This window comes from Anas acuta, chromosome 13, assembly GCF_963932015.1.
Source record: "Anas acuta chromosome 13, bAnaAcu1.1, whole genome shotgun sequence".
Classification (NCBI taxonomy): domain Eukaryota; kingdom Metazoa; phylum Chordata; class Aves; order Anseriformes; family Anatidae; genus Anas; species Anas acuta.
The window spans coordinates 5,474,081-5,501,150 of NC_088991.1; the positions used below are offsets into that span (position 1 = coordinate 5,474,081).

The 27,070-nt window shown below is 52.3% G+C and overlaps 2 protein-coding genes across 20 annotated transcripts in view; both read right to left on the minus strand.

Annotated features, from left to right (window-relative positions):
* Window positions 1–27,070, minus strand: part of ARHGEF9 (Cdc42 guanine nucleotide exchange factor 9) — a 171,648-nt gene that overhangs the window by 94,257 nt on the left and 50,321 nt on the right. Inside the window, exon 1 of one of the 19 annotated variants that reach the window (XM_068696589.1) lies at window positions 19,759–19,881. The exons of 12 other annotated variants lie outside the window; for them this stretch is intronic. Coding sequence is in view for 5 of the 7 variants with exons in the window: in XM_068696583.1 (XP_068552684.1) it covers window positions 19,769–19,798 (30 nt within the window). In the remaining 2 variants the exon portion in view is untranslated. Of the gene's footprint in view, window positions 1–2,472; window positions 2,622–5,412; window positions 5,432–6,508; window positions 6,663–19,758; window positions 19,882–27,070 lie in introns of those variants that run through there. 6 more of the 19 variants (XM_068696583.1, XM_068696588.1, XM_068696586.1 and 3 more) reach the window with 6 other exon arrangements.
* LOC137863472 (uncharacterized) lies at window positions 6,685–7,461 on the minus strand. Its single transcript, XM_068696601.1, has one exon. It carries the CDS (start codon window positions 6,872–6,874, stop codon window positions 6,695–6,697), a length of 180 nt encoding a protein of 59 aa, XP_068552702.1. The 5' UTR covers window positions 6,875–7,461; the 3' UTR covers window positions 6,685–6,694.

Below are 27,070 nucleotides of genomic sequence, written 5' to 3' on the forward strand. Positions count from 1 at the left end.
GTCCTGATTTTATTTTCTCAAACTGAACAAAATTTCTTGACAAAACTTTTCACAGATATGCCCAGCAATTTAGCCCGCTGCTTATCAGAGTAAAAGATTGGTCCTCAGGGTATTTCTCTAAATTTATATTTATCGTTGTGCAGCTGAGGCCATACTGCATTTTCGCAGTTCCAAGAAACATCTCCTACACAATTAGGATCCTTGTTACTTCCCAAACCCTCGTGCCCGGCCGGTTTGTCAGTCGGCACCTTTGGGCTGTGAGCTGCAATCACTTCCACAGCCACACGCTCTGAGCTCACCAGCAGTGGCTCCAGACCCCAGAATTGGCAAGGACCAAACTTAACTCTTTAGAAGCAGCCACACTCAGGCAAATACCTTGGTACTGAACGGGAACTGATGCAAAGAAAACAATCAGCATCATCACCTGGTCACCGATGAGGGCAAGTCAGCTCCTTGGTGGCACGGGGCACATCCAGCGTGCCCTAGTACACTCCTACCCATGTCACAAACCTCCTGTGGGTTATTTCCATCCTCACACGCTCCCCAAATGCCACCACAGGAGCAGTGCTGGGGATGGCAGCAGGACAGGGCACGCGGCCTTCCCTCACCTGCCGCCGGGCCTGCACCCAAAACGTGGCCACCTCAGGGCCGGGGGCATGGCAGCATCACCGTAGCAGCTTAACCTGAGGAGCAAAGGATGCTGGAGCACACAGCTGGTGGTGGGGCAGTAAGAGAGCTTCAAAATCTGACAACCTGGGAATTTGCATGCAATCCCACCCACAAGGATGACAAAGGGCCGTCAGGCTGCGGGGCCCTACCCCGCGCTAGGCCCGTGGGGCAAGGCCACCTGCTGGGAGCACAACACCTCGGTGGCTGTGGTGCCACCACCTCAGGGCTGCTTCATCTCACCCGAGCCCTCCCCGGGGCTCCTCTGTCTGCCTCACAAGTCCTGGTCACATCCCAGAGAAAGGCACCAGGGCTACGGAAAGAGTTAATCTCTCGGAGGCTTACAGATCGCAGAGAAAAGCGGCTTGCAGCGTACCCCCTGCTTTACTTAGCTGGAGATGCTGCCTAAAATAGAAACGCAAGCCTTGCCAGCAGTCTATACGTTATGTTATATATGTCTCAGCTGATGCAAAAGAAGGGGCAGGCACTAACCCACATGGGACCTTCCTCATGGGCACAGGCAGGCTTTTCTGCTCCTGGGCGTTGCTGCACTGGGACCTCCAAAATCCCCACCAAGAGCTGCTCCACTGCACGAAAACAGCTCTCCCCACAAAGCCCCAGACCCATCGGGTCCCAGTGAAAAAAAAATCCAGCCCTAAATCTTTAAATACCTTCATGTCAGTGCTGTTTCACCCGCCATGGCCCTCCTTTAAAGCTTCGGGCCTGCCCATCGCAGTCTACCACAGCGAGCTCTGAGGGCTCCTTGTCCCGAGCTCAGCCATCCCAGCGAGCACACTGCCAGTGAGATGTTCCCGACAAGGCAAGGGTAATACTCCATAAAAACTGGTTTTAACTGGAAACAAGCATCCAAGGCTGCACGGCCCTTTGGTGCCAAGGTTGACAGTGGGGTTAGGACAACCTGGCCATCTGTGGGTTGTTGCAGAGTAAGACCCATTTCCACCCAGGGTCACAAGAAATTCAGCCAAACGACAACAGAAAAAACATGGTTCCTGCAGCAGCTCTTCCTCCAAAAGCATCTATTTTTAGCCAGAAGCATCAATTGCTACAGCTTGCCATCTACAACAGCCCAAACGTGCAAACTCCTGCCACACGCAGCAGGGCCAACGCGTTGCCCCTCGGTATCACCACGGCCCTGCCACCCGGCCCCGCTTTGCAGCGAAAGGACGGCGCAGGAAGGGAAGGAGGAGGTGCCCAGCCTTGGCCATGCCCAGGTAACGTGCCATATTCCCCTCCTACAGCTGGGGTAGAGGAGCTGCAGGAAGGCAAAGGAACATGCCCGAGGCCATACAGCACGGCAGTGGCAGAGCAGAGACCCGGCAGCACGCTCCTGGGCCGCCGCTGTCACCATGACACAAACCCGTCCTGCTCGTAACACGGCAGTTATTACACAATTTGGGGGGAGTTTTCCTCAAGCTTCCTAACTTCTGAGAAACTTCAGCTAAGAGACAAATCAATGCACTTGGCCATGACAGCTCTGATTACATTTAATTATGAGATGCACGCTGAACACAACTACCACAGCCGTTCGGAAAGACACACGTTGCAAACGCAGCCCCCTGCTCGCCGCCACAGCCGCGTGATTACCACCACAGAGCACAGAGAGGCACAATGCAGGCAGAACACACACGGACATGCAGGCAGGCACTGCACACAAAGAGCAGCCTGTCCCCAGTCAAAACCAGCAGTCACGAAATACAGAAGCCGAGGAACGACATCAAAATGAACTGAACAAGACGTAAGAGGGGCTCCAGTCACAAATTACAGCAACGACGACAAAAAACTTACATGGATTTGGGGCAATTTTCCTTCAGACATTAGACACAGCGGTCGGGCTGTGGACCGAATACCTGATCCGAAAAGAAATATAAGCACATTATGCAAACAGACGGGGGCAGGAGGCAGGTGAACACACAGCTCTGAACAACGTGCACCCCCAGGGTGAGCAAGCGCCTCTGCATCCCCCCCGCGGGGCTCGGGCAGGGCAGAGCTTCATTCACCACAAAGCAGAAGCCAGCGCCGTGCCGCTGCCACCCCGGGGGAAAAGCCAAATGGCAGGACAGAGAAGAGCCATCACGTCAGTGACCTCTGAGCTGTCCCGGCCCCCTTTTCACTTGTCATGTGAGGTTTAAAACAGAGGTGGGAAATATCCGGGGGACTGGGGGGGGAGGAAGCCTATAAGGAAATGAAAGCAAGCCCTCGTCAGCCTAAGGACAGAGCCTTAAAATCACAGCGAACGCAGGTCTAGCATGGCCATCCCGACACGTATGCTTTTTCTGAAGCATGGGAAGAGGGAAATGCACCCCTTCCCCGCGTCACGAAGGGTGCCTGAATCTTTAAGGCAGCGAATTGCCGCTCAGGAGGAATGGACTTTTTATGGACTGTGTGAGACGGGGTTGCTATGATACAGTCAGAGGCATTTTCATGAATCCTGTGGCAAATAACATCGAATCCTGCTTAAGCAGACAAACAGCAAGTCGGGTCTCCCATCACCCAGCCTTAGCAAATACACAGGAGCAATCACTGAAAGAGATTTTATGCGTTCGAAATATCCTATCTGCATACAAATGACCATTAGTCTTGGGGCCGTGTTTTCCGGAGGGTCAGTGCTGTGATTTAGCTGAAGGGATGGCCCCTCTTCCCCCGGCCCTGGGCTTCAGCAGCCCCGCAAAGATGAAGAGCTCAACATTTGCAAAACGGGGGTGAATTACAGGGGTAATGCCCCCAGGGCTGACCCCACAGAGCCACAAGCATAACCCGAGTCATCCCCCGGAGCTCAGGGGGAAGGAAAGCTCCACCGCACACAGCTATTTTCCAGCGTGCAAATTACACCGTGAATTTTGCAAGCACGGTCACTTACGAGCACAGGGGATCTACCGCAAGCGACAGGTACGCTGTCACCCCAAAAAGCAGCCAAAGCAGGTCGTCCCGGATTGAGCCGCTCCTGAAAAGTACAGCAAGACAGAGCGGTTCGCCTTGCTCCTGCTCCCCAGGCTGCTGGAGGCTCAACTGCAGGCTTGGAAAATGCAAAACTGGGGGTGCAAGGCTACAAAAGCAGGGTTGGGGCAGGTGGCTCAAGGCCCTGCTCGAAAAGGTGGCCACTGAGGACTGTGGGGTGGGAAAACAAGATCGAACTGATCGAGCAAAAGCTCCAGCCCTGGCTCACTTGTCACGCTCCTCTCTCTCTCCCTGAAGTCCAGCCGGGCGCCCCACACAGTGAGAGCAGCATTGCTAACACCACGCTCCAAGTTTTCTGCGCTGAACTTTCACGGTGCTCTGCATAAACCTTACTGCCTGCGAGCCCACCAGCCTCTGGGAGAACAAAAAGCAGAGAAGTGGCAATAAAATCACATCGATTCTCTCAAGCGCCTTCCATCGTGGGGAAAAAAAAAAAAAAAAAGGACAAAAACCACAGTAATTTCCAGCAATCTCTGGATTTCCAGCAACCCCTGGTCCCCCAGCAGCCTGCCATCCCGCAGCTACACCAAATGCCACCACTGCAACCAGAAGGGGCTCGCAGGAGGCAGCGCCCGGACACAGCGGCCCCACACACACGCGGTAAGGCACACCGCCGCGGGCACCCCGCCACGCATCGCCCCAGATGCACGAGCTCCGGACCAAGGAATGCACTTGCTCGTGCTAGAAAATCACCATAGGTGCCGAGCATTCCTTGTAGAAATCATATTGAAAGGTAAAACCTTCACACCAGAGCTCTAACCTTAAGGAAAACAGACATTCAGCCACAGTTGCATCCTATTTTTAACTTGCTGGTTGTTTGTTTTTTTTTTTTTTTTGCTTTGTTTTTCTCATTTTTCCACCCTTGCTCCTCCGAATCACTGTCACTTAAAACCGTTTCGCCGAAAGGACTGTTTTGGCTGTTGTTTGATTGATTCCCTTTCCTTGGTGATCTTTGTTCATTTATTACATTTCCAAGAGATCCTGCAACCTCCGAAACTAACGACATCACAGAGCTAACAGGAAAATAAAGCAAATTGGAGCTGTTTAACAAACTGAACCATCCTCAGCATTCAAATGATTTTTTTTTTTTTTTTTTACGAAAGATTCACTCAATCACCTCCGGAGGGAAGCGGATTCCTCTCCCACAGACAGCTACAAGTGAAGATGGGGACGCAGAGCCAGCAGGCACCCGAGTGGCTGTGCCGGGCTGGTGTCACCGGGTTTGGGCATTTCTGGCCATTAAATGGGCTACTGCCATTAAACACCTCTTGTCAGCTCAGGTGGCCAAATGTCACCACCCTGGGACTCGGGAAATTTTTTTTCCTCTCTTATTTACAGCTAAAGACAGTTTCAAAGCACCAGATTCACAGCATTTGTTTAACTTAATTTCCAATCATGCCACCAGCCAAAAAGAACTCTGCTCCTAACCAAGTCCAGCTCCGCATTTAACTTGCAGCAGACACTCACATGGAAACAGCTGAGTCTCCATCTCTAAGCTCCATCCAAGTCCTTATGAATCAATTACTTGATTTTTTTTTCCCCCATGCTTAGTAGAAGACATCAGATAGAAAAATACAGCTGGAGTTGGCACCAACTAGTTAAATTAGCAAAGCAACCTAATTCCAGTGAACGTTAGCAAGAGATGTAAACATTTTCAAACTACAGTTATATTAATACATATTTTGAGCAATTCTGATTTTTCCAAAGGGGAAAATAACACAAAAAATATATATATATAGCCATAAGATTTCTAACAGAAACACTACTCACATACAGAGACATATTTCCAAGAGGAAAAGGCATTGCTCTTTTCAGACATTCCCTTCAGATCCTCGCTAAACTTCATGCTCTGAAGCTCGAGCCCCCCAGCCAGCTCTGCTTTCATGCCGTAAACATTGCAATTTCGGTCCAGACATCTTCCAACAGAAGGACCTCTAACTACTGGACACCTTTTCAGCAAGCCTATAATATGCAGCTTAGCACTTCATTTTCCAGAAAATCAATGTAAATAAAGTCAAGCAAAACAGCCCATCTCAAAATCTCATCATCCTTAAGGTGGGCAAAGATTTTTCTTACATACATTACCAAAAATAATATATAGAAATGCACACGCACAAAAGAAAGCTAAAACACAATTTCTACAGGAATCAAAGCAAACCCCAACCCCTCCGTATCTGTTGCTTTAGCAAAGAAAAACAAAGCATGCATCCCCTTTTTATCTTTGATTCCTCCTTCCCAATTTGCCAAGACAGAAAAGACGTACAAACAGAAAAAAAAGCCCAGCAGTTATGTTTCGATCCCTCTCACATCTTTAAAGAAAGGAGCAGGTTATATCAGTGGGGACGTAGAATTTGGAGGCTTTGGGGCTGAATATTGAGAAATCAAGTCAGATCATCAAGGCAACACAGATAAATACAGAAATCAGAGATTGTCTCCCCTTTTTGTGCCTGAATGTTATTTTAGCAAAGATTTAATCCTTTAATAGGATTTCTCATCCCCCCCCCCTTAAAAATGTCCAGAGCTCGATTCAATTGCACACACCACCTCTCACCTGGCAGCTACATGGTTACTCTCACAGACATTGCACATTAACTGCTTGCTAGAAATTTCGAACAAAATGACTTATTATTAACTTGAGTCTATATTTTAAAGGAAGCAAAACAACACAGGCAGTGCTTATTACAGAAAGATATTTTCACTCTGCTTCTAACTCAATATGGATAGCTCTATCTCCACAGCACAGCACGATATATGAATGGATCATTACTATTATTTATCACATTTAAAACCCAGGCAAAAGCAGCTACACTTACAGGCATACTTAAAAGACAAGACATGACAAAAGATTTAGGGAGAGATAATATACCAACGTCATACATATCACAGCGAGGCCATGTTGAAGCTCAACGCGTTTCCCCCCTCAGTAAGAAATCTCTCTCTCTTTCTCTCTCTCTCTCTCTCTCTCCTTTCTCTCTCTCTCTCTCGCTCTTGCTCTCTTGTTGAATTGCTAGTGGAAGTAGTAGCCCCCAACAGCTCAGGAGAAAAAATCCATTTAACGAGTGCCCAGGAAGAACATGAGTATGACATTCACAAGCAATAGCACCACAATCACTGCAAAAACGACCACCGTTTGAACATCCAAGGTCATGGTGCAATGCAGAACACTGTAGTGTTCGAGATGTGGGGCTGGTAGATTTGGAGAAGTCAACCTCTGCTCTGTAAGACTGTCCATACATCCACCATGCTAGAATAAAGGAGAAAACTGTTCCTGGTTTTGGTTTTGCTCGGAATGCTTTGTGGTCTGCTTTGAGTTTATCCCCCTATCTGCTGTCTCTAGCTCATTCTGGAGCCCGCTAAGTGAAGCATCATCACAACCAGTGAGCACTAAAGATGCAAAATCCTTCCTTTAGGAAAAGAAAGCGAGCGCTGTCTGCAAGCTTCTCTCTCTCTCTCTTCCCCCCTCTCTCTCCCGGTCTCGCTCTTGCTGGCTGGCTTGCTTTTTAATTCGTCAAGCCAGTGCAGATAAGAAGCCTGTGTGAGTGTGACAGCTCTGCAAGCTGCTGCGGCTGCATCTCTCGGTGCGAGGCGGACCCTTGCGCATACAAATCAGCTCCAGTGACCAGGCAGCGAAGGGATCCTGGCTGTCAGTCAAACGCAAAAGGAAGCGCTGGCTCCATAAATACGCGCATCTTCCGCCCGCCGTGACGGGGAGCGCCATGCAGGCATGTCTGCCCGGCTGCTTTTGCGGCGGTTCGGGGGAAAAAAAGAGCCGTGCGTGGGGCTGGGAAGCCGCTGCGGCGGTCGGGTGCCGGTGCTGAGCTCCAGGAGAGGCGTCTCCAGGCTTTCTGTGCGATGCAGATCCCGCTCCCCGCCGGCGCTGTGCGGCGGGGACACCTCTGCCCCGTCTGCACCGCCCGCGCGAAGCTTCGGATGGGAAATATTAAAGACCTGCAAGCAGAGCCCGTGCTGCTCGGAGCCTGCTCACGTCAGGGCTGGGAGCAGGAGGAAGAGCCGGGAAGCAAAGCAGCCGAGCTAACGACGAGGCAGCCCCTCGCAACGTGGAAATTCGCTGTGAGCCTGTAATGGGGGAATTTTGTAGGGGGAAAATCACTTCTCAGCTCTGCGCAGCGCTGTGCGCACCAGCCTGTCACAAGCACATCGCAAAGCCTCGCCGCTCAGCACCGCACTGCTTTGCTTTGTAAACTGAATTCCGACTCCACAGATAGAGCTGCACGGAGGCAGAACAGGGTGGGGATCTTTATTCCTTCCACAGCAACCAGCAATGCTGATTCCTACGTTAAATTCACGCACGCACTCAACATTTACAGTCCAGATGCCAGTTGCTACCCCAAACCTCGCTCTCAGGTCCCAGCCCCAGCAGTTACCTTGGAGAGGCATTGCACACACACAGTAAAAGATGCGCTCAGCTGGAAAAAGCAAATGATTTTACAGGCAGAGACAAACAGAGCAGTGCTGCGAATGCCGATGCGTTACACACCACAATGTGCACATGGGGGCTGCTCATGGGCGCGTTCCAGGAGCGCTGCCCCGCACAGCACACCCGGGGCACTCGCGCACAGACACGGAGCCAAAATGCACCAAACGAGCCCTTGCTCTGGTCTCTGTCAAGAGCTTGGGAGGACTTTGGTGTTTGACACCTGAGCAGACATGGCCGGTGGTGTTTTTCCCCTCACAGCATCCTTCCAGGGCAGGTACCTTTGTTATCAGGAAGGATCAGGTCAGGTTATGCTCCTACCCCACCTTACCCCTCAGACCCATGCTACACCCAGCCCCTTGCAGCAAGGCTCATTTTATTTCCTCCCTCTGCTGGAAGGCTCCCTCCAAAGGAGCATGCTTTGTCTATATTTACCCCAAAAAGCCTTCAGAGGAGAGATCGCCCAGGGAGGCAATGACGGGGGCTCTGCTGTGCCTTCCTTCTGTTCAAACTGAGTCTCCCTTCTACAAGAGGACCGTGAGGGGAGACTTTTCACTTGCACGTTTACAAAAAACTGCTCGAAACCCGCCCCTGTCCACATGTGTCAGCACTTGTCAGGCTGTGCCCAGGTGACGGATCCACTGCAACACCGGGCTCCACACCTGCACTTCCCATCACGTATGCATTTTTAGGATAAGCACTCCGGTCTAAACTTGCATTAGACAGGCAATCAGAACAGCAACCAAATTGTAGACGTGGTGCATTTATTGTAGTCACCATCCCTTCCCAAAATAATTCGGGTAATTTTCCAAAGCCCAGCTCTGAACTCCTGTGAAAGCCCAGGAAATTCAGTTTTGCTCTCAGCAATAACAGCGACCCCTCCAAAACCTGCAAGGGGCCCAGATATAGAGGCACCTTTATGGCCAGTCAATCTTTTCCTCTAAACTGGAACGAGCATGGAAGGAGGCTCAGGCTCAGCTTTACTTCTACGGAAAGCCATGCGGAGGTTTTCTCCTTTCTCCCGTCTCCGCAGACGCCTCTGCAGGCACAGCCTGTGCCGTTCGCATCCTCCCACCACCAAGAACGGGAGCCTTGGTGCCCCCGCGTGTAGGATCAGGGTGGAGGGGGACAAAAACCGGGCAGGTAAAAGCAGCAGGGGCCTGAGAAACATCCAGAAAAACAGTGCAGCAGCTACCACACATGCTCAATAGCCACTTCCGTAGCTGAAAAAAAAAAAAAAAAAAAGAGGATTTCATTCCCAGCGATGTGCCTGGCAGCTCTCAGGCAGTCATCCTGCAAGCGCTGAGCCACTCAGAGCGGAGGGGAGGGCAGAGATTATAAATAGAGGATCCGAAGCCAGCCCCCTGCCTGCACCGCTGCCAGCCGCAGGCAGGAGGTCCCCCCCAGCCCTCACCCCACATGCAGCTCGTGCGTCACCAGCAGCTGGGCGATGGCTGCGGGGACCCCGCCGCCGTCCCTCCCTGCTGGCCGCAGGGGCTGGAGGAGATGCCCGAAGGCTCCGTCCTCCCCGTGCCCCCCTCCGGAGCGAACGCCCCAAAATATCCCCGAAACATCGGGCGGGGAACTGCACGCGGATGTAAATAGCGGGCTCCCGGGAAGGCTGGGTGTGGATCGGGGTTGATCAGCACAAACAGATTTACTGCAGAGAGGCTCCCGTTTAAATTATTCAGAGTATTCCCGGTGGTACTTGCTGCCTTATATAATTTCCCATGCCTTCCGCGTGCGCTAAATGTTAATTTTACTAGGGAAATGGATGATACTTTCTCTTGGAAGCCTCGCTGCAAAGGAACACCTACACATCAGAGGTTTATATAAAACCACCCCGAAGTTTAACTTGATGTAATGCTTTCTGAGAAGTTCAGTCTAATCTTCTGGATAGAGTTAAAGTAAGGAGCAGGAAGAAAAGGCGTGTAACAGTTACATAAAATGCCACCTGCCCTTGCAGCACAGCACACGCCCCGACATCACAGCAGCTTTCGGGAGCGTGGTTTGTAACACAAGGCCAGGGATGGCTCCTTCTGCGTGAGGAAACAGCTCTGAACTCCAGCAACCCTCCACCAGTCACACCAGTAAGGACGGGGTCGGGACTTCCACCGACACACCACAGACCTACAGAGAGGTAGGTGTGTGGAGCCGTACACACACGGACACAGACGGTGTTTTCTGGACTGCCAAATCAATCAGAAAGGCCACCCTCGTAACGTTAATTGCGATAATGGCAATTCTGAGGGCTGCCCCTGCAGCAGGTGATGCCAGCCTCCAGCCCGTGTGCGCGGCGCCGTGTGCTCAGCCATGTCCCACGACTCCCTCCTATGGATGTCTCAGGCAATTAGCGCAACCCAGCGCTCCCAGCTTAACGAGAGCAGCTACAGCTCGGGAGCAAGGGCTGAGGATTTGCACGCTGAAAGGTCCAACACCCAGCTCCCGCTGCCAGGGGCACCGTCTCTGCACGAGCCGGCAGGACAGCCCAGAGGCCGGCGGCAGCACGGGGCTTTCAGCTCCGGTTCCCTGCTCTGCTGTAGATCCCCTGCACAAATTAACACCCTACGCTGCAGCAGCCCCTCGGACATGCAGAGGCATCTGTGCTTTCCTGACACCAGCTCCACCTTCCACGAATGGCAAAAAACAAAGCTCTCACAACCCCGAGACAGTCCCACGAGTGACCCACCGCAGCGGGCTGAGCTCGGGGATTTGCCGCGAGCACCGCAGCTCTGCCGGGCCCAGAAACCACGCTCAGCAGCCAGCCAACAGAGAGAGAGCTTCTGGTGAATCCGTGAAAGTTTCCAACAGATCTTGGGGCTGCTCGTGGTGCTGAGTGGGAATATAATGATGGGGGAGTTGGTCTGGACCAGGGGCAATCAGCTGCTGGCGACCTTTGGTCCTGAGCAGCTCCAGCTCCTTCTGCCGTGCTCCCGCGTGGAGCACAAGCCACATCTCAGACCTACAGGGTGCCAGGAAAGGAGTTTGAACTTTTTGTTTGATCCCAGGAATGCTGCCCATGAGGAGGAACGAGCAGCAGTGGTACCCGGGGATGTGTGGGCAGGGGACGTGCTGCTGCTCCTCTGCCGGGCACGTCCTCCTGGCTGCTGCCTTGCCAGGCTCCGGGCTGGGGTTTGAGGCATCGGCTCTATCAGAGATTATGCAAGGACCATCAAATGCACGCTGGTTTGCTAAATCTAGCCAGGAACTAGTTCAGGGCTTCAGAGATTAAGGGCTAGTGGGATTACGATTTGCTAAACTTCCCCAGAAGGATGATTTTCTTCAATACGATTATCTGCACAGATGTGGGCTCGCGGTGCTGATGCTGGAAGCTAACGTTACATTTTCCCGTTGCCCACGTTACATCTTCCAGTTGTCTGCTGTTCCTTGCCTGCCCACTCCATCTTTCAAACGCAAGGTTTCCTCACTGTCCACATCAGTTTGGGACTTTCTTCCATTAACTTCTCTCTTCTGCCCTTCTTACCTTTCCTTTTGCTCTACCTACCTCCCTTAAAAGTTTCCACTTCACCTCGCCCTCTGTCCCACAGCAGCTCCAGTGTCCTCTACCAGAGAGAGGAACCCGAAAGCAAGGTGGTGAGGTGACAGCAACAGCTCAGCCTCGGCCAGCCTCTTCCCTGTGAACTGCATGAGATGCTTTAGCAAATTCACAGCATAGCTAGACAAGCAAAGGATTCATTTAGAGAACTAACATAAAATGCAATTATAGAAAGACAAAGGGGAAAGAAGGAGAAGGAGAGGGGGGCAAGGATAAGATGATGATCTCAAAAGCTGCAAGGCAGAAATAGACTTCAGAGGGAGAACTGCTGAGGAGAAGGCTGAGATGAGAGCCTGCAAAGCAGTGGAAGGGGAGAGAAGGCAGATGGGGAACGCAGCAGAGCATGACCCATGAAGCAAGCCGCTCTTGCAGCAAGGCTGAGAGTGCAGGACAAAGCACAAGGTACATTTCTAAGCCCACTTCTGCAATGTTTGGAGAGCGCCGTGCACTGCTGGAGGTTGACTCGGCTGTGCTGCTTAACCTGCACGAGCGCCTGGCCAAGAGCGCTACACAAAGCTCAGGGGCTACGGGGATGGACCTGAGCAGCTCCAGGTCAGTGCTCTCAGTATTTCGTGAAACCAAAAACCAAGAATTTCACCTCAAGATGGGAAGCACCACTCTGAACTTCAGAGGTCACCCGTTGGTAGATGTGCTACATACACAAACGTACAGAGCCCAGGCCAGCTGCAGCAGAGGAACTCTTTCCCATTCTTCGCCTGTTCTAATTTTATCTCGGCAAACAAGAAGTGTTATGCAACACAGTGATGTCCCCAGTGCAGAGATCAATTTATTTCTGACCATTTTGTTTAATACAAAGAGCCAGACAACCACCACAGGAAGCCCAAGGAGGTTGCGAGGTGCTTGTGCAGCAGCCCTCTTAAAAACCGACCACACTCCAGATGCAGGAGTCTCAACGCAAAGGGCAGCAGGGACATGTCTGACACTAACCTGCTGGCCTTGGACCACTTCTGGACACCTCAGTTAATGCTGGTTTCTTCTACAAACGGATCCAGCATCTCAGCAGGTTGTGCTCTGTTGAATTAAATCACTTGCATGATGCTGGGAGGGGGAGATAAAGCTGAAGCCATGTCACTGGGGTCTGACCCGGTGCCCAGAGGCTTCTTGCAGGGCACCCTGATGGGGTGTCACCTGCATGCCGGCACGGTGACGGCGCACACAGAGCTGCAAGGCTCTGCCCAGAATTTGGTGTGCCACAACGAGAAGCCACGTGCTGGTATCACCAGGTTTCACAGCGTTTGTAACACTACGCAAATCCAAGCTCAGATGGCGTGGGGAGAGCACCCGGCCGGGGGGTTGATTCCATTGGGCTTGGCAGGATACCACTGAGAAAAAGGAAACTTCTATTTTTAAGTTTATGTGAACTTAAAGCATTAAGAAAGACTAAAATCTCATGCCCCCGGCAATCGTGTTGTTTTCCCTTCTACGTACATCTGCTCCACATCCCAGCTGGAACTGTAGAGACATCTTCAGACTCTCAGTTTGGGAAAAGAAAAAAAAAGAAAAAAAAAAAAGCTTCAAATCCAGCAGAAATCAGACAAGGTAACATCAATTACCCTGGTCACAGAAAAAGACTGCAGGGGCTGAGAAAGTTCAGTTTAGAAGCTGACCCATCAACGTCCAGACGTTCGTTGTAACCTTACATAAGCTCTCTTTTGTCTGAAAAACTGGCCCCGAAACACGCACAGACATTTACTTCTTAAGTTTACATCTCAGGCTTAGGGGCTTGCACTTGAGCTTGGGAATAAGACCAAAAAGCCCAAAGCCCAACCTGCAGAAAAACTCAAGACAAATCCCTTGCTTCCACCGCTCCCCCCCAGGCATGCTTACGGGAACTCCAGCGCTTCTGAAATTAAATTGTGGAGGTCTTCACAACCACACACCCCTGGACAAAGTGGTAAGTGGAAAAAAAAAGCCATCACCCAGGAGAAACTACGGCACTAAACCCAGGGTCAGTGTCCCCGATGCAGTCCCTGAGCAAACCTGCTGCACAGAAGCAGAGAAGAGAAAGCTCTTCCCCAGGAGGATCAAAGGGTGTATGGCAGTTTTGACACAACCCAGGAAGATCCTTTGAAACCCAACATGCCGCATTTCCTACACAGTTAAAAAGCAACCCTAAAAGAGTATTTTCACCTGCCCGAGCCTGCGGAGGTCCAGCAATTAGCAGAGCAAGAGCGAGATGCTGGGCAGCATGGAAACGGCACGACCCACGAGGCACACGCTAGCAGCCCTGTCAGAAACGGTGTGGGCCAAGGGGCAGAAGAGAAAAGGAAGTTTCCAGCTCTGTTTTTCTGCCTGACCTTGCAGAAAACGTGGGTTTAATGAGCAGCAGCATTCCTGCACGAGGGCTCGCTGCTCTCTGTGGATCAGACCATCACCTCGGCGCACCATGAGAAACACAAAGGCTTACAAACCTGGGAGCCCTGACGCACTGCTTGCTGGTGGGGCTGCAACTTCTTTCTGCTGCTCAGTCAGCCAGAGCCTATTCTGAGGGAAACAGCAAGTTTTCCGCCGTGTGTAATTAGGGAAGCAGAGCCCAGGCACGATGCTGTGACTTACTGAGGGTCACGACACGGCGCTGTGGCAGGCAGGAGCAGAAGGCACGGCCCTGCTTCAGGCAAGAAGGGTAAGGAAGGGAAGAAGTCACCTCCAGCTCCTTGCAGCCCTCCTCAAACCCCTTCTGCCACTCTGGCAGTTTTAGCTGCCCTGGATTGCTCCTTGTCAAGATATTGAGGAAAGAAAAAAAACATCTGATTAAGAGGCTGACCCACGGGTCTCATGTTCTTCACACAAATTAACCTAGAGCTTGAGACTTACTTTATATAAATCATTTTCTCCATCTCTCTGCTTCCCCCCCAAAAAGGAGAGGGAATAGCCTATTGAACCTGACACTCACGTAATGAAGAAAACAACGCAAGACAACCTAATGCAGTCGGAATTCCAGCAGGATCTCCGTAGGTACAGGAATAGAACACGAAACACTCCTTGTTATCACCCATAACATCAGCATCAAAAGCGAAAAAGAGATGTCCGGAAAGCTGCAGTCTGATTTACCGCACGCCCAACGTTATCTCGGGTTAAACCCAAGGAATCCTGTAGCATGGCAGCCAGCTGAACAAAAAGCACTTCTGCATCCAAAGCCAACCCTGGGGGCTCAGGGGGAGATAACCAGAGCTGCGGAGCAACAGGCACTGGGGATTTCACAGCCTGGAACTACTGCCCGGCACCACACCTCTGCCATCCTCCAGCAACATTCCTCCTTCCCCGGCCACGTTACATAACAGGGAGCGTTATTTATTTATTTCTTGATAAGATGCCTTTTCATAACAATAGGAACTATTGGAGACTGAGATAACTTGATGAATTTTTCCTATTATCTAAGAGCTTAGTCACTCAGGGAATTAGTCATGTTCAAAATAACAGCCCGGCTCAAAGAGATTCAGAGCAACCGTTCTGGAGCAGAAGCAGCTAATGTCATAAATACATTAAGATGTTAGCTTGAAGCATTTCGGAGATTTTTCAAGAAGTCTTTAAAAAAGAAAAAAAAAAAAAAAAAGAAAAAACTCTCTGCCCGCACAAAAGGCAATCGGGTTCTCAGCAGTTCAAAACCCACCGGGTTGTACCAAGTGTGCTGTGCTCCAGCACCGAAACCTCGAAGCAGGAGGGACAGGGGGACTTGGTGGCTTTGCAGTGAGCGCATCCTGCCCGATGCTATACCAAATCCTGTTTTGTATTTCTACAGTACCCTCCAAGCAATGGTCTCGAAGGGTTTTCCAGACATCCCCGGTGAATCGTGGAGGTATCCCAGGAGGCAGGGAAGTTATCGTCACGCCTGTTCCCCAGCAGGTAGGCAGCGGGGCACGGAGCCACCGTTTGCTCGTGGGACTAGAGCCAGGCCTCCCCCTCGCCAGCCCTGGGACTGACACAAGGGCACTCAGCAGCATAAACTGGTATTTATCCAAGTGGTTTTATTTTGTGTAGCATCTCCTTCTTAACCTGGACGTTTACTGCGCGCTCTTACAGCGATGCCAGTGGGGGGCTTCACAGACAGATTGTAGAAGCCCAGAACTGGAAGTGAACTGGGAAACAGAACAGAAACCACAGCGGAGAGAAAAAATCCCCCCGAGAAATGCACTTGGTAGCACGGACGTAAGCCTTTGGGAGCTGTATGACATTGCAGCACGTGCAGAGCTCTCACAACCCAAATACCAACCTTCAGTGACAACAGATCCCAGGATGAGTGGGACGAAACTTTCCAAAAGCCACTCTTGTAGGAACGGCCCCGCTTGCTTAGGCTGCAGAGTGCAGCGATGACCGACCAGACAGCTCCCCTCCACCTCTGGGGGAGCGCAGGGTACTCTGGGCCTCCCAGACCCCAGTCTTTGCCAGTGCCTGGACACAGAAAGACCCTTTCCCCATCCCATGCCAGCCTGGCTTCCCCCTCCCCACTGCATTTGCTTATCCAGGGTTTCAAAAATGAAAATCCAACCCAATCTGCTTTCTTGCCCTTCTCTTCTCCCGACTTCACACTGAGCTTTTTGGGATTATGGAATGCAGAGAGTCTTTCTACTCTAAATATGCTTCGATTTGCAGCCTGGCAAGTGGAGGGGAATCAGTAAGGAAAAATGGAAGGAAGTTTTCTGCCTGCTGACCTGCCCTGTGCACGGACATCGTCACGGCTCCTCGCATTTGGCGCCTTTATGCGCTGAAATCTTTCCCAACGTTGTGGTGATTTCCAATAGCTTACTTTCTGCTTCTGACAGCGACGTAAAATTTCAACCACAAATTGATTTTAAACGTTTGATCAACATGCGCTGGAAAAATAGGGCTGCTCGTGGCTGAAAAAGAACAAACCAGGATGCTATGTACTGAAGCTAATGGCTGCGCTCACTTGGACTTTCACAGGCACAACATTAAGTACAGATTTAGACTCTATGTGTGGAAGTAAAAATGAAGAGGCAGGCTCGTTTTTCCTTTAATAAACACAAAGGCTTGGGGAAAAAAGCTCTGTCCTTATCAGATTAAAAAACCCTATTCCAGAAAAGGCTGTGTTGTGGCGTGATTTAAACCAACTCGTTTCATTATCATGCCCGATCAATATTCTCTGTGCAGACCTACCCGAAGCATCACCACGCTTGCAATGCTGATCAGATGTGGAGATTTATTCTCATCACTACCAGTGACAATTAGTTTCATCTTTCAGGGTTAAAAACAGATACTAGCGGAGTTTAGCAACTTAGTACCAATGAAGCATGTAAAATACCCTCATGGGAAGCTAGCATAATTGGCAAAAGATTAATTGTTTAAAAAACGGAAAGCAGCACATGCAAAGGAGAAAAAAGGAAGCCCCGACAGCTTAATATTATGGAATAATAGCTAGGTTTGAGGGGCTAATTTAGAAATAAAGAACCACCTGCCATGAGAACAAAAGGTACTATCGCTTGTAAAATATAGTGACATGCTTCTTAGAGATGACTAAGAGAGCGGGTCCGATTCTTTAACCCAAGCAGGGCTGAGGGACAGCAAGCAGCCCTCCAGGAGCCCCGTGCAGTGCAGCACCAGCCCCAAATCTACCTTCAGAGCACCGTGCCCGAGCAGAGCCAAGCCCAGGGGTGCTATCCAAAATAAACTCCTACTGCTGCTCTTTCAGAGACGTACATAAAATAAAGGGGGAAAAGACAATCCAAAAAACGTATTCAGAGGCTCGGAGCTCAAGAAAATTGGCCCGGTGTTCTCAGGGTAGGGCTCCTGCCATATGGCAGGCAGCCTGGTGCGTGCGAGCGGGCCGGCCGACCTTCGCTGGGGAGCAACAGGAGCAAAACCACTTCGCATTTCTACAGCCCGTTTTAGCCAGGAGACCGAGATGGTAACGCTCACACTGACTCGGGGAGATGCAGCTACTTCTAGCGTGGGACGCCTGGTTTGTTTAGCAGGGCACGCCAATACAATCCAGCAAGAAGTGCTCTGAAAAGCAGAGGGACTCACCTACGGTAACAGCAAGCAAAATCTGACATTGATGGAATGGAACTACCTGCGCTGGCACGTGGCCAGGACACCTGGTCCAGCCATCCTGGCCTTGAAAAAAAAAAGAGAGCAGAGTTTGGGTGGACCAAACACCACAGCAGGACCCTGGGCTCGCAGCACAGCCAGGCTCTTTGCCCCCTGCATCCCCTGGGCCGCAGCGAGCGGGCTCCCTGCTCGGAAGCTGCTGCAGAGAGCTCTGCTGGATTCACCTCACGTGCTGCCGTTCTCTGCTTTGTGATCCTTTTTTTTTTTTTCCCTTAATTTCAGATGATAAAGAGATACACGGAGAATCTTCAAATACTGCTGAGGTTGTAAAACTGGCACGCAAAATGCAGAAGCCACGGCCCTCTCTCTTTTATTTTTCCCTTGGTAGATGGAGCAGCGTTGGGAAATTCCTGGGCAGAACCTGCCTCAAAATCAATCCCCAGCGTTTGACTCCCCCCCCCCCCAAAAAAAAAAAAAAAGATTTAAATTACAGGCTATTCAGCAAGCACTACAATTTCTGTCTAACAGAAGGCAAAGATTAGTCTGATCAGAACAAAATAACAAGGTCTCCCTCATTGCCATCAACAAGAAAGGAAGCTGGAAAGATAAAGAGGGCAAGAAAGTGGCAAGTGCGGTGCTGTCGGCCGGGAACCGCACTGCATCCCCTCCCCTCTCCGCCAGAGCTCAGCAGTCACCCAGGGGGAAAGGGAAAAGGATGAAAGAGCCCCGTCCAGCTTCTCCACCACCACTTTTCTTTCAGCGTGGTAATCTCTGAAAATGTAAATCAGCAAATGGGCGAGAGGCGATTTGTGTTGCTTGGACACGGGCGAAGAGGGGAAAAGTGCTAGGCTGGCACGCATGTGGGGAGGTGCGGGCGCGCACGGAACAAAAAGCCTGGGTGCCTGCAGGGTGGGAGCGGGCAGCAAAACCCCCCCCAGCTCCTGCTGGGTGCCAGACGAGCCTTAAATAGGACCCTGACAAATTTGCTGGCTGCCGCAGGCTGCTGTCAGCACCCCCACACTCCGCTTCCAGTGCTGGCACCAGGAGCACAAAGCGCTGGGCTCCTCTCGAAGTGCCTCGGAGGGGATGGAGGGGCAGGAGCGAGCCGCAGGGGGCTCCCGGAGGAGAGACCCAGCAGGGATTGCTGTGCTGGCTCCAAACCCAGCCCTGCTGCCAGCAGCAGCCACCGGCTGACACCAGCAGGGCCAATGCCACCAGTGGCCATGGGACGAGCCCACAGGGGGGTCCTGCAGCTCCCTGGGGGCAGCGAGCACCCAGGGGAGGACGAAACAAAGCAACAAAATCCCACAAAACCCAGCCCAGCGCAGGGAACGGGAAGCAGGGGAAACGCTGCTGCGATGCCGAGCGGTACGAGGATGAGGGGAGGACCCCAAGAACAGCCGCAGCTCTTTGCGGGGAACTTTCTGAATGAGGAGACCCTTGCCGAGGGGGGGGAATCGCCCCAGCTCCCCTCCCGGCAGATACAGCCCCTGTGGGCTGTGCTGGAGGCACGGCGAGGGCATCTGCAAAGCGGCAAGGTCTTTTCTTTCCCTCTCTGTCACCGCTTGAACCGCTTTCCCCGAGCCTCATCCCTTCGGAGGAGCGTTTGGCAGCCCGATGCGAGCCAGGCAGGGATGCTCCGGCGTGGCAGCACCCAGCCTCCCCCCGCGCCGCAACTCATCATCCGCAGCAGGGGCAGAGCTGACAGGTCCCAGCGGTGGCTGCCAGCCGGCGTCCCCGGGCCGGTGCTCCTCTCCTCGCAGTCCTCTCCCCGGCTCTGGCACCGCACACAGGCGCCTGGCAAACCCTCTGCTCTCCCCCCGGCGAGCCCCCGACCCACGCTGCCCAAACCCACCTCCCCAAGCCCCTGCCGAGCGCCTCTCCCCCCCTCCCACGCCCCCGGCGAACGCACACCCTCCTTCCTCCCTTCTCATCCCGTCTTCTGCTCGGCTGTTTGGTGCCACCGAGTCCATAAAATGGCTACAGGGGGATCGACGCTTTCAAGGACGGGGAGCAAAGGAGGAGCCGGGAGAGAGGACGGCGGCTGATTTCCCCTTCAAAGTACTGCAACGAGAGGAAAAGAGAAAGACGTAGCTACCTGAACTCACCATTCCTGAGCCATCCCTTAGCCACTGCATCTTGCTTCTGATGATGTCCTTATTATCAGGGAGGGGAAAGAAAAAAAAAAAAATCCCTACTGCCTGGCGAGAGCTGGCAGGAAAAAAAAAAAAAAAAAAAAAAGAAGCCCCCCACCCCCACCCTAGCCTGAAGCCTTCAGTCAGCCATCCCTCAGCCTGGCAATCCCGTGCCTGTCAGGAGCACGTTATTAGCAGCCTCCTCACTACCTGGGCTCCTAGTTATTTCTTTCAGCCACACGACCGAGGGATTTGAGGGGAGGGGGCCGTCCTTTTTGCTGCCTTGCTGTGCTTTGCAACTCCGCGGGAGGGGAGGGCAGGGAGGGGAAGGGCCCCCGCATCAACTTCGCGAGGGTCCCCGTGCTGCCCCGTGCCCTGCCCTCCTCCTGCTGCTGCTATGGGGTCCCGGACCCGCAGAGCCCACGTGTCTCCGTGCCCAGCAAGGAGCTAGGGGCTTTGCTGGCATCCCAAGGGCAGCGAGCTCTCGCTCTGCTCCGTGTGCAGGGCAAGTCCCTTCCCACCCCAGCGAAACCTCGCCGCCCGGTGAAGGGCTTTCCCCTTCTGGCACCTGGGTTAAAACCTCCCGGTCCCTTTTTCCTGACTTTTCGGTCAGAGCGAGGGAACGACAGCCCCCCCCGTGCTGTTGGGAAGAAAGAAAAGACGCTCGTGGAAGTGTTCGTCGCCAGCACAGCCGCCCACCGAGCCGGGGAGCCGAGCTGGGTCTGTCTGGCACTGCCGGGAAGAGGCGTTGGTGGCGTGTTGGGCTGGCACTGCCGGCTGAGGCAGGACCGAACCCTCCCTGTTCCTCCCGACAGGACATTCACATCAGCATCGCTCTCCCCACATCGCAGAGGACACGCAGAGATCAAAAAGGGTCGGCCAAGGCCGTGCAAAGAGGCTGCTGCGCCGTGGCCGCAGCCCCTTGCCCGACAGCTCCGGGAAGGAGCAGAGCATCCCAAGGGCTGCCACCCACCTGAGTGCCATAAAGCCGGCCCAGCAACACTCCTGACATCTCTCCGGCACCTGAAGAAGCCTGCAGCCAGCCCCAAGGGCATGGGAGGGCAGATAAAGTCACGGAGACCGTGTGGGTTCCTGCTCTGGGTACCCTGCATCCACGCGCAGGACAGAGCAGAACGTGTCGGGGAGCTGCAGCCTCCCCCATCACACCCGCAGAGGATTTAGGGCTGTTTGCAGGGTTATGGTGTGTTGTGTTTGTTTTTTTTACTGTGTGCTCCTGCCTCAAGGGCAGAAGGGCATTTGAATCTCCCGGTCCTGACCTCTAGAGGAGTCACCATTTTTCCTGCAGCTGAAGATTTTGAGTCCGGGCACCACACGCGGCTCCACGTGACTGCCACTTTCTGCTAGCCCCGCGCCGGAGCCTAGGTGTCTTCACTTATTTATTTAAGCAAGCCAGAACAAAAGCACAGGCAAGAGCAAGGGGATGCTGCCCAGCATCTCGGTGCCACTTGGGCCCCACGGAGCCTGCTCCAGTTCCATCACGCCACATCCCATCACCTCCCACAGCCGCTGGCAGCCGTCATTATTCCTGGAGATGGACGGCAAAAAGTCAGGAGGCAACAGCTTAGAGATGCCCCAACTGCAGAATGCTGCCTACGTTAAGTAACAGAAAAGCCGGGAAAATTATTTATACAAAAAGGGGTCTGGTCTTAAAAATCCATCTCCAAAATCTTTCTGGAAGGGATGTCCAATTCCCTGCTGAATAATGCAGCGGTGGCCACATCGTTGTGCAGCCCAGGTTTTCACAAAACCCTGGGATATGGCACCCGTTTGCGATGTCATTCTGATCCACTGCAACGTCACCAATGATTCAAAAGGGTTGGGGAGAGCTGGGATGGACGAACTGACGGGCAGACGTGTCCCGAATGCAGGGGCATTGCCTCCCCCAGAAATTGGACTGAAAATAAAAGCAATGGTTGGGTTACCTGTCACTGAAGGGTAAACGCTTTTCCTACAGGGAAGGACCAGAAGAGAGACCTGCAGCACTGTCAAGCACACACACGAATAACACAGGACCCTGCGAAGCACAAAATCACCTTAAAACCACACCGAAGGGTACCAGTAACCGCTGACTGCAGGCACAGGGACACCCAGCTTCACCCTGACAGCGCCAACGGGGGCAGCACTCGTCTGGTGCGTCCCATCGCGGCGCTCTAATTGGCGAAGTGGATCTGGGGGAGGTCGATTTGTGTGGAGGCTTCTTGCACACCCGCAGAAATCACACCGCTTTCTCTCCTCCCACTGTCAGCTGTTGATTAGGCCCATCAATAAGGCTAATATTCCTCCGCTTCACTTCCTAGCCCTTGGCTATGCTAAGCAGATTTGGGAAGTAAACCAAAGGTTGCCAGGTTAATTCTCCATCCCTGTGAAGGTGACGAGAGGCAGCGAGAAGCAGAGATTTGCCAAATCCCTGAATCGGCATCCATCTGCAAACAAATCCAACCTCGCCCAGACCGGCGGGGCAGCAATTCTCTGCTGCACACAAACCCCAAAGAACCCGGTTGGGCTTCCTCCACCGAGCACACACACCCTCATCGCCTCCATCGCCACGAAATGGCCAGGCAGCAGGCAGGGGACCCACCCCACGGGACACACAGGTAGGGGAAGAGCCACCCGCCAGCTTCTCTGCACCCCTGCAGCAGGGGAAGAGACCTGCCCTTTGGGAGAAGCTGGGGAAAAGGCCTCACAGCTTGGCTCCTCTGCCAGGCATTGGAGCAGGGATGCTCCAACATGAGCACGCTGCAGGTAGCCCCACTGGCACACAGCAGAGATTTTGTGTTTCAGACGAGGCACTGGAGTCACACACAGCACCACGGAGCGGTGCTGCGGACCCTGTGCTGGGAATAAAACCCCCACTGCTAAGGGGAAACAGAGGCCAGCTCCAGCGTGCAGGGTTTGGGCACTGCAAGTTTGTGCACTGCTTCCCTCCCCGTGATGTAGCCCACAAAAACATCATTCCTGCTGCCGAGAGTGAGCAGTTCAGTGCTGCTTGGATCTGAGGAGCAGAGCAGGTCCTCGGTTTGTCTTGGGGATTGTTCCAGCAGACAAACCCCATAAGAACTCAAACATTTCTTGCTAATAACACAATGTCCCATTCGTTCTCGGAAGAACTGGTCACATTTTAGCTGCCACAGCCCCCAGAAGTCGCTGTCCCTACAGAACCAGCCCATAACACATTGCATCTCGGGTGAGCAGAGCTGTGAAGGCACGGACAAGGTTTACCTGGAAACTGCTCTGCAGCAGGAGTTGTGGCTGATGTCAGTACTGTAATTATCAGATTAATGCCACTTTTCCGTGTGCAACTTCTTTCTCTTAATTACTTGCAGCTGGAGAGACTGACTCAAAAGCAAAGCAAACGGCTCCGAGCCGGAGGATGCTCACTACCACATCATGCTGCTGAAAAGCACAAAGAAATCTCCAGCCCTGTACCTCATCTCATACGCTTGGAGCTGTGCAGCCAAGACACAAAAACCTTTAATGGCATCCCCACTGCACTCTGCTGCCCGACCCGCCACGTGCAGCCACTCGCCCTGCCCTCCCTCCCCATTTACTGCCACGCTGCAGCACCACGGGGCAGCTCCAGGGTCAGGTCCCCATCCTGAGACGGACAGGGATCCCAAACTGGGGGATCATTTCCTCGAGTGGTGAAGGAGGACAGCAGCAGCACAGGATTTCACCTGCCTCTGATCTCTTTTTGTCACTACGCCCTCTCACTGCCAAAATCCCCCGTGGATCATTCAAGGCTGCCGTCCTTTACCCACACCACAAGAACACTGCTATGAGCTGCTCAATGGGTATGGAAACCTTCAGAGATGCCTCTCTCCTTCCCCAGCTCTTGCCTTTACGAGGGGATTACCCCTGCTGTCTTTTGACCCCTCTTCTCCCCTGCAATGCTCGCTGCAGGCACAGGAACACATCCCCGGTCCCCCAGCCAGCGGCTCCCCATGGAGCTGCGTGCCCCGGATCGCCTCCATCGAGTGGGAGCTCTGTGGAGAGCCCTTCCTCACAACGGGCATCGCATCGCTGCGGCGGGCAGATGTTCTTCATTACCTACCAGAGAGCACAAATAGGTTCTCGCAGCCATTGTCTCTACTGAACTGCAAAGAAAAGGCACCAAGTCCTACAGGTTAATTAATGAGAAGGGAGGGGAGTTTGTCTAACCTCTGCGAGGAATTAGCCAGCCTGGCTTTATAAACCAATCAGCTGCACTGCACAGCTATGAAATAAGCATCTTCCTTCAGGAAAAAGAAAAAAAAAAACACAAACCCTATGGAATACTTTCATAATGGCCCAGTGCTTCTCAGATTAGCAGAGCAATAACGCAGCGCTTCAGGCTCTTGCAAAGTATTATTATTTATGGTACATTACAAGGTAGATTGTTTGTTCTTTAATAGGAGATGACATATTCAGAAGCCCCAGATACGTGTCCTCCTGAACCAACTCTGACACAAAGACAGTCTTAGTCATAAATTAAAGGATGTGAACAAGTGCAGGAAAATAATTTGCTCTGATGTAATCGATCGGGATCTTGCTGTTCGCCAGAGAAAAAGGAAAAAGATTTCCATCTCCCCACTGCAGCTGCAAACCAGGTGCACGAGGAGCTCCCCTGACTTGCCCAAGGTTATATACATCGAAACAGTGGCACGGATGGACAGGGGAGCCCAAGCTTGGTAGTAGTTCTCTGCTCTGAGGCCACTTCTCCAGTTCAGAGCACTACACGTGAAATATACTACGTGTGCTATATATATGCTATATGCTTAAGTAGATACATAGCGTATATATATATATATATATATACACACATATTTGCTATATACTTGGCACAAACTAGAGTTATTTCTAATTTATGTGTTTGGTGCTGTTATTTGGTACATTATATTTAGCACTCACAGAGCAAACAGACTCCAATCGAGCTCCACACACGGTGCTCCCATGGCAAAGGAGGTAAATGACCAAACGGGCACGGCCACGCCATCCGGACACTCTCCCCAAAAAGCTTCTGGTTTGGAGAGCACAAAACCAGCCTAGAGCTCTTATAAAAGCCATAGCGAAAAACCATGGTTTGGAAACCTGTTAAAAATAAACACATAAAATAAAGGAAATGGCCTTTTTTTGAGTGAACCACGCAGCCCAGAGGCCAGGATCCCCCTTCCCAGGCGCAGATGCTCCAGCCAACGCGGTCCCGTGCCAAGCACCTTGTTTACTATTCCCGTTCCCTCCTCACCCCCGTCTGACTGACAAGACGACTCATGCCTCAGCCCATTTGATTTGCTAATATCTTTCAACTTCTTCCAACAGTGGCATTTTTAAAACTCCCACACCTGCTTTAATTAAACCGTGGCAGCCTGTTTCCAAGGCCCGCGCTCTGTCGCTAAGGTCTCTGCTTCAGAGGTGAAAATTAATAACCTGCAGTCAAATTAAACTCAGAGAGTGACGAGGAAAGCACCCCGGTTCAGATCCCCAAGCCCGTTAAAAGTCTCTCCAGCATCCAAACCTTCTTTATGTCCATCTGTTACCAGCGCTGCCCTACTTCTGCTTATTCAGGGAAAATCCTATGGAGATTAAAAAAAGGAATAAAACTAAATTTGAAACAGAAAGGGCTTTACAAGTAGCACAATGCACGTCTATAAATTCATTTAGTTTGTGTACTTAGAGAAAGATCCGCAGCCAAAAAAAGGTGTTTTTTTCTTTTTAAAGCGAACGAGAGCTTAGCATTACAATTCACAAGAAGATCTACAGGGAACCGCTGCCCGAAATCCCCCAGCCACGACCTTCAAGGCCTGAAGGGACCGAGGAAGCCACACACCCCCCCTGCTCCTTCCTCAGCCCCATGGCAGGACCCAGGGCCAAGTGTCCAGCACCCCCGGCATGGCCATGCCTCCTGCCCCGAATGCGCGCAGCCCTCCCTGGTCTCACATCACACCGAGCTCCTGCCTGCCCCCCTCAAACCCCGTGGGGATCCCGCTGGAGCTGGGTGATTTCAGAGCACACACCCCAGCCCGGTCCTACACCCACAGATACATACTGACCCCTGGGACGGGCAGCTTTTCCCCTTTTTCCTGCAGCAGCAGCAACCACGGCGGTGGGATGGTTGGGAACGATCTGGGCATGGCACAGAGCTCTGCTGGCCTGCAGGGGAGCACAGCCTGACTGTCAGTGTTACAGCTCAGCTCTCAATAAACAAAGCTATGGCAGGAGGCAAGTAGGTTGGTCTCCCACGTCCTCACATCGCCATCAGGCAGGTGAAGGCTTAATGAGCAGGTCACGTTTATAAGGTGGTGGCCACAGTTCATCAAAATGCACAGAGGAACGTGGAGGAGCCTTTCGCATTCGCTCCTTGTTCCTCTAGCTCAATTATTTAACGCAAGCTGTGACCCGCGGCCCCAGACGAGGGCTTTAAGCACCTCGGATCACAGCCACGTTTCGATGGCTTCAATCAGTCTGAGTTTCAAGTGCTCGGGGAGAGACCCTTCCCCAAGCAAGGTGTGCAGAGAGGCGCACAGGGAGGGCTCCCAGAGCCCAGCCCTACAAGTCCGGGCTGTCAGCAACAGCCAGGACAACAAGGAGAGCGTTGAGCTTTCTCTCTCCCACGGTGTGCATTTATGGTATTTACATGCCTGCTTTTCTAACGGACCTGGGTCAGGTCGGTCTCAAGGTTTCCAGTGCCTCCCCACACTCCTCCCTTTGTTTTCTCGTGCCTGCCATCAGCTGCACCAGCCAGGGAGCAGCTGGGCAAGCAAAACAGGCAGGGAAAGGAGCAGCTGGGACCAGCCCCAACCTCACCCGGAGAACTTCTTGTGCTGGAGCATCATCTGCAGCTCCCATCAGCAGAAGGAAACCTCTTTGTTCAGTCCCTCCGTTAACCACTGACTTTCAGAGCTGGGATAATTGCACAAAGAGGCACTCTTCTTCGATACTTCAGGCTGCTGCAGCACCATGAAGTTTCTCTCCCAAGAAAGCACTGCCCTGAATCGCCCACAGAAGTTAAATCAAAGAAAGGCAAAGAGACTTCTTCCCCACCTGCCATCTGCAAAGGCATGGAAATTCACCTGATAAACAGAACCACATGCTTTCATCGTAGGCTACTTTTCAAGATCCCTTCAAGTCTCACAGTCCCCTCATCAGCCTTTCACTACCACAGACAGTCCACAGCCTTCCCCACCAAGCTCAATCCACAAAGGAGCATTTTAATCTTGTTTCATTTTGAAAAACATTCGCAATTCACTTTCTGACACTCCTTTTCTTAGAGCTTCCATC